This window comes from Momordica charantia (genome assembly GCF_013281855.1).
Source record: "Momordica charantia cultivar OHB3-1 chromosome 5 unlocalized genomic scaffold, Mcharantia_2.0 BLBB01000005.1, whole genome shotgun sequence".
Classification (NCBI taxonomy): domain Eukaryota; kingdom Viridiplantae; phylum Streptophyta; class Magnoliopsida; order Cucurbitales; family Cucurbitaceae; genus Momordica; species Momordica charantia.
Genome location: NW_028275163.1, coordinates 5,270,471 through 5,283,060, shown reverse-complemented (window position 1 = coordinate 5,283,060; position 12,590 = coordinate 5,270,471). Strand labels below are relative to the sequence as shown.

Sequence of the window (12,590 nt, the reverse complement as noted above, 5' to 3'; positions counted from 1 at the left end):
ATTTAAATCAATATTGGAATCTGGAGAGAAGAAATATGAAGATTTCTAGAGAAAAAGTCTCAAAATTTTGTTCTATAATTTTAGAAGATGAAAAATATTTAAATAGGAGGGAATTAAGTTGGAAAGATATTAAATTGGGACATTGGGCTAAGGTGGAATCGAAAAATATATATATATATATATTAAAATTAAACTCCAACGGTTATTATTATTATTTTTTTCTTTTAATCCAAACCTACCAGCCCATGTTTGAGTTTTCTTTTTCTTTTTAACCCAACGGCAACTTAATTCCTCTTTTTATTTTATTTTCACTTCTCTTATTTTTATCTTTATTTTATTTTTATTTCTTTACATCTTCAATGACACATTTCCCACACGTCCATTTTTCAATGGTCAACGAAGGATTCAACCGCCACATTACCATCGTCACGTGTATTTTTATTTTTAATTTGTTTCGAATATAACTTTTACATTTAAGTTCCGATTTAAATAATTTAAAAGTGGTTGAAATCGTGGCATGGACTTTATACTTTAAAATAATTTATTACCATTATTAATTAATTAATTAATTTGAAATTAAAAGCTAAAAAGTCAATAAATATATTATTTATAAACTTAATTTTATGTACCATTAATAGACATGATTTTATATACCATTGATATACTTGATCTGAATGTCAATATACTTAATATGAATGTCGATATACCAATGATATACTTAAATGTTGATATGTTATGTTTTATTTCAAAAAATTCATTTGGAATTATGGGTTGAAAGTTCAGTTTTACTCTAAATTAAAAATAACATCATATAAACTTTTTCCTAACCCAAATGGAATTGTTTAAAGAATGTCTCTTTAGCAGTGTTCAAAATATCGATATCGATGGATATTTCGTAAAAAATAATGGAAATCGTAGAAATTGATGGAAATTTTTTGAATTAGCAAATAAAACTTGAATTGTAGCTTAATTAGCCTATATTTGATCACCTTTAACCATTAAATGTAAAAATATGACTATTTTACTTATGAAAATGTTGATGTCGATGGAAATATCGAAAAAAGTTTTTTTTCATTTAAGATGGAAATTATTTGAATATGTAAAGTAAACTTTAATTGTAAACTTTTGACTACTTTAGTGTTTTTCATAATAGGATTCATTTGAAAATGAGATAATTACCGACTTCATTTCCAAACACATTTCTAAATTCTAATTAACTCGTACCTGTTTACTTTTTACCTACTTCTCTTTTCAAATTTGAATTTACACATTTTCAAATCAATCATCAATCCAACTTTCCAATCAAAATTACACAATTTTCAAACACCTCAACCTCGTGATTGTGTCATTCATCCAAATTATCTACCAATATGATTCATATGTGCTTCATATTCTACTTATTTGAGCAACTACGTTCAAAACTTTCAGTCTAGGATGACCGGAGAGAACTATTATAATTTATATCAAAGTTATCAAGATAGTGCACTAGATCCTCTGAGATCGTATCTTTTTTATATTAATTAAGTTACATATTCTACTTCATGTTTCACCACTATTTGTGTATAATAATAATTTATTTTTAAAAAATTTTAAGATTATTTCAATCTTTATATATATATCAATATTTCACATATATTGTTCAATTGTGTAAGTAATGACTAGATTGGATTATAAATTATCAATAAAGTAAATATCAAATCTTATTAGTTATACAGTATTAAAATTCGAATGTTTCATTGAATAGATTAAGATTACAATCATCGAGGTTGTGAGAAATTATAGACTATAGTGGCATAGTAAGAAGATGATGAAAATAAAATAACCTTAAGGAAGATGAAGAAAAAAAAAACATGTCGACATGTCGACATTTCAACATGTCCACGACATGGGGGGAAAATCGACTTTTACCCCCTATGTCGATGTCAACATGCTAGACACGTCGACATGTCTCTCAACATTTTGAACCTTGCTCTTTGGACACTTTTTTGTTAAAAGAATTAAGAGATATCATTCACAATCTTGGGTACATTTAATTTAGAAGGTTATCTATAAAAAGACATTTTAACATTAGAGGAGATATAGTAAGGTTTGGCCTAAAATGATTGTGTTTGATAATAATCTAAATTGTGATGAATACCTTAAATTTGATGAATTTATCAGGAAATAAATTATTTCTCACATTAAGAACACATGTTTCAAAGTATCGTTAAACAATTGATAGAAGAGATATCATAACAGTTTTCAGCATTGGTTTCAAAAACTTTAAAATTATGGTAAAATTACTAATTTGATGGTACTTATATAATGATTTATATACTTCACATACGGAGTATATTAGTTATAACTTATCAGTGATAAAATATATGATATAAATAAAAAGGTAAACTTGAAATAACAAAAAATTCGAAAATTAAATTTCAAAATTTTTGTCTCAATGATAGATGAAATATATCAGTGATAAAATACATGAATATAAATAAAAGGGTAAACTTGAAATAACAACATTTTTGCAAAACTCAAAAGTTACCAAAAATGGTACATCTTGAAACTTTTCCTGAGTAATCATATTTTATCTTTTTTAGTTAATTTTTTATTATTTCTATTTTTAAATATTTATTAATGATATAAAAATGAACCAGATTAAATGGGGTGTTTACAGTTCCAAATTTTAAAAGTTTATAACATGTGGATGAAAATTTCACTGACATTAGATTTATGCTCGTATTGTTCCACAATTTCTGGAAATACTTATAAACAGAATCAGCCAAAGTTCACAATTTTGTTTTTCAAACTTAAAATAACACATAAATCCAAACTTCTTGGCCGACCAAGACGGTGACAGTCCTTAGTGGAGAATTTTTTTTTTTTTTTTTAAATTCTTCTAATAGCTGTCATTTTAACTTTCCCTAGACATCTTTTAAATTGATTTTTCTTCTTCATCTTTAATATGTAATATTGAGGTCCAAATTTGAAGAAAATTTTGATAGATAACTAGACGTTCAAAAAAAATAAATAACATCGTAGAAGTATTTAATCCATACTTAGCATATCTTCATTATTAGTATTTTGTCCATATATTTATGGTATAATAATTACACTATTGATGTACTCAAAAAAATAAAAAAATAAAATAAAAGCATTGATTAATCTTGTTATTAATAGGAAAAATAGGAAAAAATGTAAAAATCCATGGTCTCGCAAATCTCTCTGAATTTGACATATAAATAAGAAGAAACTCTCTACTCTAAACACCGAATAAATATGATTAATTAATTGAGTTTTAATTTCAACAAATAAATTGTCCTAATAAATAAATTATACTCTTAAGGAAGCCTTGCTGTCCTATGAAGGCATTCGGTTGGATTTCTCGATTAAAGAAAAAAAACTCGTGTACAAAAACGATAATAGAAAAAAAAAAACAATTTCTTATTTGAATAATTAATTACATAAACAAGGCCATTTAGTGTCCATCACACAGTAGAAGCTTTCCAACAACAAGTTTACAAAATTAGATTTCCCTTCCATTTCGAATCACATTCACAACGAAGCGGGAAAAAAATTCAACCAATTTTTTTCGCATTTGATTCACTCAAACATTACAAATTATTAAATAAAATTTGAATACCTCTAGAAGAAACATACGAAGGAGCAAATCACAAGAAGCGGATTCCAAGAATTACGACAACGTTTTACACGTTTTTCTCTCGGAGAAAGCGCTTTTGGAAGAGCTTTTTCCGTAAATGCTTTCCTGAAAACTGTAGACCTGTAGAGACAACAGCGAGATGAAAGAGTTCTAGAATATATTATCAACGGCCAAGATCTTCAGCAATCCATCATAACTAACGCCCTCCGCTTCATCCGCACCGCCAAATCTGATCATCGCCGCAACCTCCTCATCGGTGATTGAAAATCCGGCCAAATGCATGTAACTCTTCAGGTCAGCGTGGCTCAACCGTCCGTCTCCGTCCTTGTCCATCGCCTTGAACACCTCCTCCATTATACCCGCCGATCTCCTCCGTCCACCGGACAATACGCGTTCAAACTCGTCGTACTCAACAAAACCGTTCCGATTCAAATCGGCGACCAAAATCATGGAGCCAATCGCATCTTCGTCGGCGTCGGCGCTGTAGAAATTTCGAAGATCGTCGCGGCTGATCTTTCCGTCGCGGTCGGCGTCGAGCACCTCGAATGCCTGGCGAAAATCGGCGGGGGAGGTGGCGGTGGTGGCGGCTGTACCGGAGGGACACATCGTCTCTCTCTCTCTTCTCTCTCTGTGATTTGAAAGGGGAGAAAAAGCAGAGGCGAGAAACCAATGGCGGATCGAAGAAACCTGAGGAGGAAGAGAGCGCGAAGGCTTAAATAGGAAGGGAGGGGGAGGAAATTGGGCTTCCAAGTCTTGTGGGGCCCACGTTTTTTGGAATTGAAAAGGCTTGGCTTGGGAAGCACGGTGCAATGGGAAATGGGATTTGTAGACTTTTCTTTGCAAGGGGACTTTGGTCTTTTTTATTATTATTATTATTATTATTAATTTTGTTTTTATTTAAATTAAAGGAATGTGAGGAGAATTTTTGATGACGTGTGTGGTGACGATAATTGGAGGCGGACAAATTCATGGTGTGGAATGGAACTTGGAACAATCCTTGGGGTTGTGGCTCTATGCAATTCTCCCAAACACTCGGGACCATCTCTCATTCGAGTTTATGTTTAGTAATGTTTATGGTATATTTTGATCAAATCTCGATGCTCAAGTTAGTGATGGTTCGACCTAAAGTCTAAAGTCGAGTTTAGATTGTATACAGCATACCATCTAATTATAAAGTCGAAATCTGACAGTATCGTCGGTTATGCTTGTTGAAAAGTTTGTTATTGAAGTTGGTCTGTCGGGGTGGTCAAGGTTTGAAGACCTTCCTTTTCGATCTTTCCTAGCTCTCCACACCTTACTCGTGTTGTATTTGTCTATGAGGTACAAAGTTAGTGTAGGTATGTTGTTTAGTAGAAGTTGTTCACCTAGATGTGGAGTATCGATATTCTTTCATCTCGTTTCAATCTCTCATATTCGTTCTAAATTTCGATCATTAATAGAGTTTGTTTGAAGCCAACCTAGCATTGATCAACTAGTTTAGACACCTATTTATGACCAAAATATCATGAATTCAAATCCTTGTACCCACACATTGTACTAAAAAACAGAGTTTGTTTGGAATTTATTTTCATAAATGAGTTGTTAGATTATATTTTCGTTTTTAATGTATGTTTTATGTTTATGTACTTTTTGAAAATTTATAATATTTTTAAATTAGGAAATTTAGTTCTTCTTAATTTTTATCATTATACTTTTAGCTTTGATTTATTTGGGTTTCCATGTTTTCAAAATGTTAATTTTTGTCATTATAATTTGATTTTTGTTTCATTTTAATCATTGTATTTTCAACCCCTGTCGTCTAAAGAGTTACCATTTTGATCCCTTAATTTTATTTCTAATTTCAGTTTTTCTCTCACAATTTCAACACGAGACTACATTCAATATAGTAGCCATTATTTTATATTAAAGGGTTTTCGTTAGGTATAAAATTTGTGTTAAGAATTTATAGATAAGAACTAAGATGATCACTTTTTAAAAGTATATAGACTAAAACAAATATTTTAAAAATACAATTATTAAAATGAATCAAAGTTAAAAATTATAAAAATCAAAATGAATATTTTAAAAGTAAAGGATCAAAATCAACTCTTTCCGAGGACCAGAGCGAAAAAGCCAGAGCGCAATGAAGTTGATATGTGATGGAGAATAGGTGGGGTAGATTTTTTAGGCTAAAAAATGGAGAAAGGTGGGAAATTTTGTTCCTTTTTGTTGTTATTTGAAGAACGGAGTATTTGGGAAATGAGGAAGGAAGAGAGTGAGAGGAAGAAAAACGAAAAAAAATAGATTATATTATTAAAATTATAATTTTATCACCGTCAGTATTCGCACAGTGATTTTAACGGAATTTTACCTCGAGAGTTTTTTAAAACTATTTTCTAAAGATTCCACCTACCAAATTGAAATCTAACTCTAAATCCCTTAAAAACGGTAACAAAATTAAATTTTTAATTTTAATTCTTTTAAAAACTATATTATTGTTAATATTATTTCAAACCTAAAAAATGCCCCCTTAGGTCCTAAAATTTTTTAATAATGAACCACTATTATGTTTTTTATTTTTATTTTTATACTTTGCCTAAATAAAAAAAGTAGAAATTTTCACTTATATTATTAGTATATCGAACACTCATATCAATAGTATATTAGATATAAATCACATACATATTATCGATAATGATAATTTTAACTATTAAAATATAATGAATGATTGGAGTTTAGTAAATTATATTACATGTGTATTGTATCTTTAAAATTGTTTTTTCAAAATTTGATATAATAGGACGAGATTATAACACACAACTTCTTAAAATTAGTAAAGATGTCTTATTAACTATATCGATATTGACTCTTTAAAATTGTTTTTTTATACAAAAAAATATATTTTAATTAGTTTATTAATTAATATCCCGTTAATAAAAAAAAACTAGTAGAAAAATGAATATTCTCTATAAGACTATACTAAATATCAAATATGGACAGTGAGTACTCAAACTGAAGAGATGGGAAGATAAAATAATGGTTACATTTATGGAGCAAAGAATGCAAGAACTACAGGCTTACCCTTGATGTTTCAAAACTATAAATTTTGTCTCTAATGTATTAAGTATTTGCAACTCATTTTAATAGAAAATTGAGGTGTAATTAAATTATGTTATTATTAAGAAATTTAGACACATAAATATGTTATTATGATGTCTATTTAAACGCGTGGACATGTTACTCATTTCCTATCCAAGACCCCCCAATCTCCCCTTTCCACTCCCCGACAAAACCTAACAACCGACATTAACTTTCTACATTATTTATTCACACTCTACATTTGGTAATAGGTTACTATCTCGTTAACCTTAGAATGTGACCCACGAACTAATGATTGAGAAATAATTGATGAAAAAGAGAAACACTAATTTAAGATCTACTTTGAGCGATGCCTTGTGTTCTTGTGTTCTTGAATGTGACATACAATCTTCTTATCATTGTCCTAGATATTCCTCGTCAGTAATCTACCACTCATATCAATCATGCTATGTAGGGAATAATATTTCAAATTTCAAATTTTCTTAACTGAACAACAATTTAATAACACAAAGTTGTAAATATATCATGTAAAATAAACTAATTTAAAAACTAAAAAAAAAAGTCTACAAATTTAAAATCTAAATCGATTGAGAAAAAAGAACACAGTATTTCAAATTTCCTTAATGGAACAACAATTTAATAACATGGAAAGTTGTACATATATTGTGTAAATCAACTAATTTAAAACTAAAAACTAAGAAAAAGCCTAAAAATTTAAATTGATGGAAAGAAAAAAAGAACACGCCCAGTGGGACTCGAACCCACAATCGCCTGATTAGAAGTCAGACGCCTTATCCATTAGGCCATGGGCGCTGCTTGTTGAACAAATCGAATTAACAATTATATATTTTATTTATTTGTCTAAAAAATGAAACCCTAATTCTTACCCACGCACCTATAAATAACAATAGCGCTGGCCGTTCCCATCGGTCTCATATCTCTCGATTTTTCTCACAGAAGCGCGAAGTGTACTCATCTTCCTCATCTTTCTCAATTTCTTTTTCCACCGATTTGTTTTGCAAATGTTCCATTGTAATGCCTCCAGCGATTTTGCCATTAATTCCTTCATGGATTATCGGCGATTCGCATCTTATTGATTGAGAGGCAAAGATTTGTTGCAGGAATGTTGAGTTGCTTCGCCTTCGATCTACTTGCCAGGCGCAGCGAATTAAAGCCTGCTAAATCCGTATGCTATATGATAATTTCTCGACTTCTCCATTATATCTTGTTTTTGTTGCGTTTTCCTCTTCCACTTCTACAATCATTTCCTCCTACCTATTGCACTGATTTCTAATGTTTTTGTTTACTTCTCGTGTCGCTCGTGTTTTGTTTTTGAATCTGTTTTCGCTCTGTGACTCCTGTGATGGCACAGAATCCTTGAGGATTGGCTTATTCTTTAGATCTTCCACATCGTTCGCGTTGATTTGTTTTTCGTTTCCATTTTTTACAGGCTCTTTTTCCTACTAATTGCTCTTCGATTCAGTATTTTGATTTTCATCGCGAATCTCTCTTGCATTTTATTTGGATTGATTTTTCGCTCTGCGGCTCCTGTGATGGCATGAAATCTTTGAGACCTGATAGTCTAATTTTGATGACAAATTACAAGCATATTATCTGAGGAGTCCTTTTGAATTCACATTTTATATTCCTATTTTTTGTTTCCATTTTTCTTTACGGTCCTTTTCCTTTTCCTTCTCATTTTATTTTTTCCATTGTTAATTTGAAATGATGAACATGCACTGGGCTCTGAGCGGATACAATTTCTGCTTAATTTGATGCACAATTGCTGCCTAGAAAGCTATGTCTGATCTCTGTTTTTCTATTCGATCTTTACACCTCGCTTTGAAGTAGTTTTTCAATACTCATTTGAGAAAAGTATCAAGTATTTCATGTTGCTGAGTGTTTTTAAATATTGTTGTGGAACATTTTTAACTTTCTAATGTGTATTCGTAACTAATACACATGGCATGTAGATTTTTCAAACCTGTTAATTGTTACAAGGATCATATGATCTCGAACATTTCGTACCTGTATTGATATTTGACTAGGGAAAGAATTGATTATCAATATATCATTATGTAGGACTAGTGATGTTAGACCATTTAGAATTTGTTAAAATTAAAATTCTGAATTCCTTGGATTGTTTTTCGGGTGCAAGTTCTATTATGTTACTTCAAGTTTGTTTTATTTAACGAATTACGTTTTAGATTTTGTTTAATGTGGTAGAAAAAAATGGCAGAATTATTTTTTAAGTTTATGAATAAGATTGTTTAAATTAAATTTGATTCAATTAATGCACTTAGAAATTGATATGAAATTACGAAATAAGCATGAAAATGCCGAGAAATATGAGATCATAAAAGGAAAAAACTTTTTTCTTGAAGATTTAGTAGTAAGTTCTTGAATTTTTGTGTTCAATAATATAAAAGTGTTAATAATTTTGTAGTAACATTAACCAATAAGAGGCAAAAATATTTTGTGAAGACAAGTCACTTTTTAATTTTTAATAAATGTTCTTAAAAGTAATGTGGATTTTAAAAATTTAGAAATAAATGGACAATATTAATTTATTATCATTTAAAACTAAAAATAAATAAAAAAAATATCAAACCTTTGGAATGCAAGTGTCGCCGAGCGTCGGAGCCGAGGCATGACATCGACTATTGACTTATTTTTCACCAAAAGCATATCCATAAATGAAAAGATTAGTTATTATAACAGTGAAAATTTTAAAAAGTGTGTTTGGCAGTGGATTTAAAAATTGAATCTCTATTTAAAATGTTGTTTAGTAATATATTTATAAATTAAATATTTAATTTTGAAAAATAAATCGTAACATTATAATGAGATTTGAATCTTAATAGAAAATGTATATCCCAACACAATGGCCGCTTTCATCTGGTTACCCTCATTATTTCGCAATTGACCATTGCAATTTATGAAGAATAACAAAAACAGGAAGGAAAAAAAGCTAAATGACTGTTGTTATAGATTGTTTAGAAAAAATTCCAAGACAGTTTGATCAAGTTCTGTCGTGAAGCTTGGACTTGTATCATGAAGAACAGACAAAACAAAGTTAGTACTATGATACTACCCGATTTATACTTGAGATAGAGATACCAACATGAGCATCACACTTTTTACTTAAATGAGTTGTCGAGACCACTGAGGATGCCCGAGAGTGACCAAGGAGTACTTCATTGTGGTGAGAAATGGGTTATGGGGAGGAGCCTGTAATTTGACAAGTACAAGAGATATCATACATAATTTTAATATGTTCAAACAAAGCTTGGAGAGCCGTCTTTTACATCATAATTACAGCTCAAAAAAATGAAGTTTCACATTGTCATGTTACATATACGGGGTGATATGATTTTGGTTTCTTATTACAAATTGGAATTATCTTATTATGAATAAGATGATATGTTTGTATTGAATTCAATGAAATCTTATTTTGTAATTGTCTAGCTGTATTTTTTTTTATCAGAATTTTGAATTGCTTGTATCCCTTGAATTTTCAAATTGCTTTGGATTTTTCTTGATTGGTGCTTATTCCTTGGAAAGACGCCAATATGGATTTCTTTTTTCTTTTTTACTTTGCTGTATGCTTGGAAGACGCTACACATCATTCAAATTTATGCCCTATCAACTTTTGATGGTAGGATAGAGTGGCCTACTATGGTGGTGATGAGTGACGGATAATTAGGGTTTGATTTCGGAGAGGGAGCATGAGAAACGGCTACCAATCCTAACATGGAGAGGGAGTGACAATAAATAACAATATCGGGCTCTTCGAGTTTGGTAATTGGAATGACTACAATCTAAATCCCTTGACGAGGATCAATTGGATTGGTGCCAGTCGGGATGTGCAGTTAAAAAGCTCGTAGTTGGACCTTGGGTTGGGTCGGTCGGTCCACCTATGGTGCGCACCGACCGGCTCTTCCTCTCTGCCGGGATGTGCTCATGTCCTTAAACCTATGCTCTTTATATAGCATGGGATAACATCATGAGATTTTGATTCTAAGTCGCCGTTGAGTTGGTTCCATCATTACAAACGAAAACAGAATATTTAGTTCGTGATCTCTCGTATCAGAAAATCAAGTTCGTGATCTCTCGTGCTCGAAAAGCGAGTATGTGGTTTGCAATTACATTTAATTTTAGATATTATTTTGATTTAGATGTTTTATTCCTATTATGGTTAGGAATGATATGTTTGTGTCGAGATAAGGGATTGAATTTAATATAAAAAAATGTTCATGGTAAACCTTTTAATTTCAGCTTTGAAATTAAAGAGAACAATATGTTTGGAAAAAGATTAGGATAAGAGTGAGCAAAGTTGGGGAGGAAAAAAAATGCATAAGACATGTAAGTTACAAGAATTTGTTGAAACGAGTGAGATAGTGTCTAGAAAAAAAAGGGTGAAATTTTGAGGGGAAAAAATCTATTTTTAATAATTTGTTTTTCTTAGTTTTTAATTCCAAAATTTAAAAACTAGAATTTGGATGTTTGAAAATCAATATTTGTGATCTTTTAACGGTTGAAAGATTTTAGTGATTTATTAAAGAAAAAAAATAAGAAAAGAAAAGAAATGTAAAGCCCTTGATTTTAAGAGATCGGGTTAATTAACTATAGTTTAAATTATTAATTTAGTCTTGGACAGACCTAAGTAATTGATCAAAACAAAATAATATATCCGACAATAGGCATTGCCAAGTTAATTGATGAATTGGAAAAGTTAAAATTATGTTTCTCATTTTCAAATCTGCACAAGTACTTCATAACTATTATATTTTTCGTCTTAGTTTTTTAAGAAAGGTTTCAATAATGTGTAGAAATTTATAAAACCAAAAAAAAAGTAAAAAAATCCAGTTTAATGTTTATTGTTCCATTGTTCCTACTTCTCTCTTTTTTTTTTCTCCAAAAACATTGATAAAAGTAATATTTTTTATTGTTATTTTAAAAAGGCATAGATATCAAAAATTAAATATAACGTAAAAAATTGAATATATAATTTGAAATTTGAAATTTGAAATTTGAAATTATATATATATATATATATATATTTATTTTGTAATCAAAAATTTTAGAGGAAAAAAATAAAAACTTGTTAACAAACACGTTTTTTTTTCAATAAAAAAAAGAACAATAAACAAAATACTTAAGGCTCACTCGGCCGTTTCTAGTTTTTATAGAACTAAATATGTTTGGTACTTATTTTGTTTATTTTTTCTTGGAAAAAAACAAAGAGAAAAAAGTGTTCCGTAACTATTCTCTGTCTATTTTTTCATATAGTTGAAATAAAATTTAGTAGACACAAAGTATATAATATGCATTAAAATAATTAAGAAATATTTATCAAGAGTTTATAAAGTCTAGTACAATTAAAATAATTAAACTAGAATTTTAGTCTTGTTTTAAAAAACATGAATATATTTGTTGTTTTTTCTTTAATTTGGTTAATATTTCAAAAATATTAAAAAACTGAAGAGAAAAACAGAAGAATGACAAGTTAACAAATTTAATAAAATTTAATGAGAAATAAAGAAATTATCAATAAAATAAAAAAAATGAAAAGCAAATGTTAGGTGAGAGAGAGAGAGAGAGAGAGACGGTTGATAGGAGATTGTCATCAAATATAACTGCATACGCGGGGATGAGAAACAATTGTGGCCGAATTTGTAGTTTCTGAAAATTTCACTTATTCTAAGAAACGAGAAATAGGATGGTTTACCAAACATGTTTGTTTCTAAAAAAAAATTAAAAAAATGGACACGAGAAACAAGAACGGCACTAAATATAGTTCTATTTGAGAAAATCATAAACAAAAGTTAGAAAATAAGAAACGAAAAACGAAAAAACATGAAACGTT

At 29.7% G+C, this 12,590-nt stretch overlaps 1 protein-coding gene and 3 non-coding genes across 4 annotated transcripts; 2 read left to right on the top strand and 2 right to left on the bottom strand.

The window, feature by feature from the left end:
• Positions 1-3,407: 3,407 nt before the first annotated feature.
• LOC111009342 (Ca2+-binding protein 1) lies at positions 3,408-4,345 on the bottom strand. The gene has a single exon (XM_022282393.2). The coding sequence runs from the start codon at positions 4,247-4,249 to the stop codon at positions 3,794-3,796; it is 456 nt and encodes a 151-aa protein (XP_022138085.1). The 5' UTR covers positions 4,250-4,345; the 3' UTR covers positions 3,408-3,793.
• A 3,116-nt stretch (positions 4,346-7,461) lies between these two features.
• On the bottom strand, positions 7,462-7,534 carry TRNAR-UCU (transfer RNA arginine (anticodon UCU)). Its single transcript has one exon. It is a non-coding gene; the product is annotated as a tRNA-Arg (tRNA).
• Positions 7,535-8,267: 733 nt separating this feature from the next.
• On the top strand, positions 8,268-8,343 carry LOC148211189 (small nucleolar RNA R66). Its single transcript, XR_015791129.1, has one exon. It is a non-coding gene; the product is annotated as a small nucleolar RNA R66 (small nucleolar RNA).
• Positions 8,344-8,442: 99 nt separating this feature from the next.
• Positions 8,443-8,532, top strand: LOC148211188 (small nucleolar RNA snoR118). Its single transcript, XR_015791135.1, has one exon. It is a non-coding gene; the product is annotated as a small nucleolar RNA snoR118 (small nucleolar RNA).
• Positions 8,533-12,590: the final 4,058 nt, after the last annotated feature.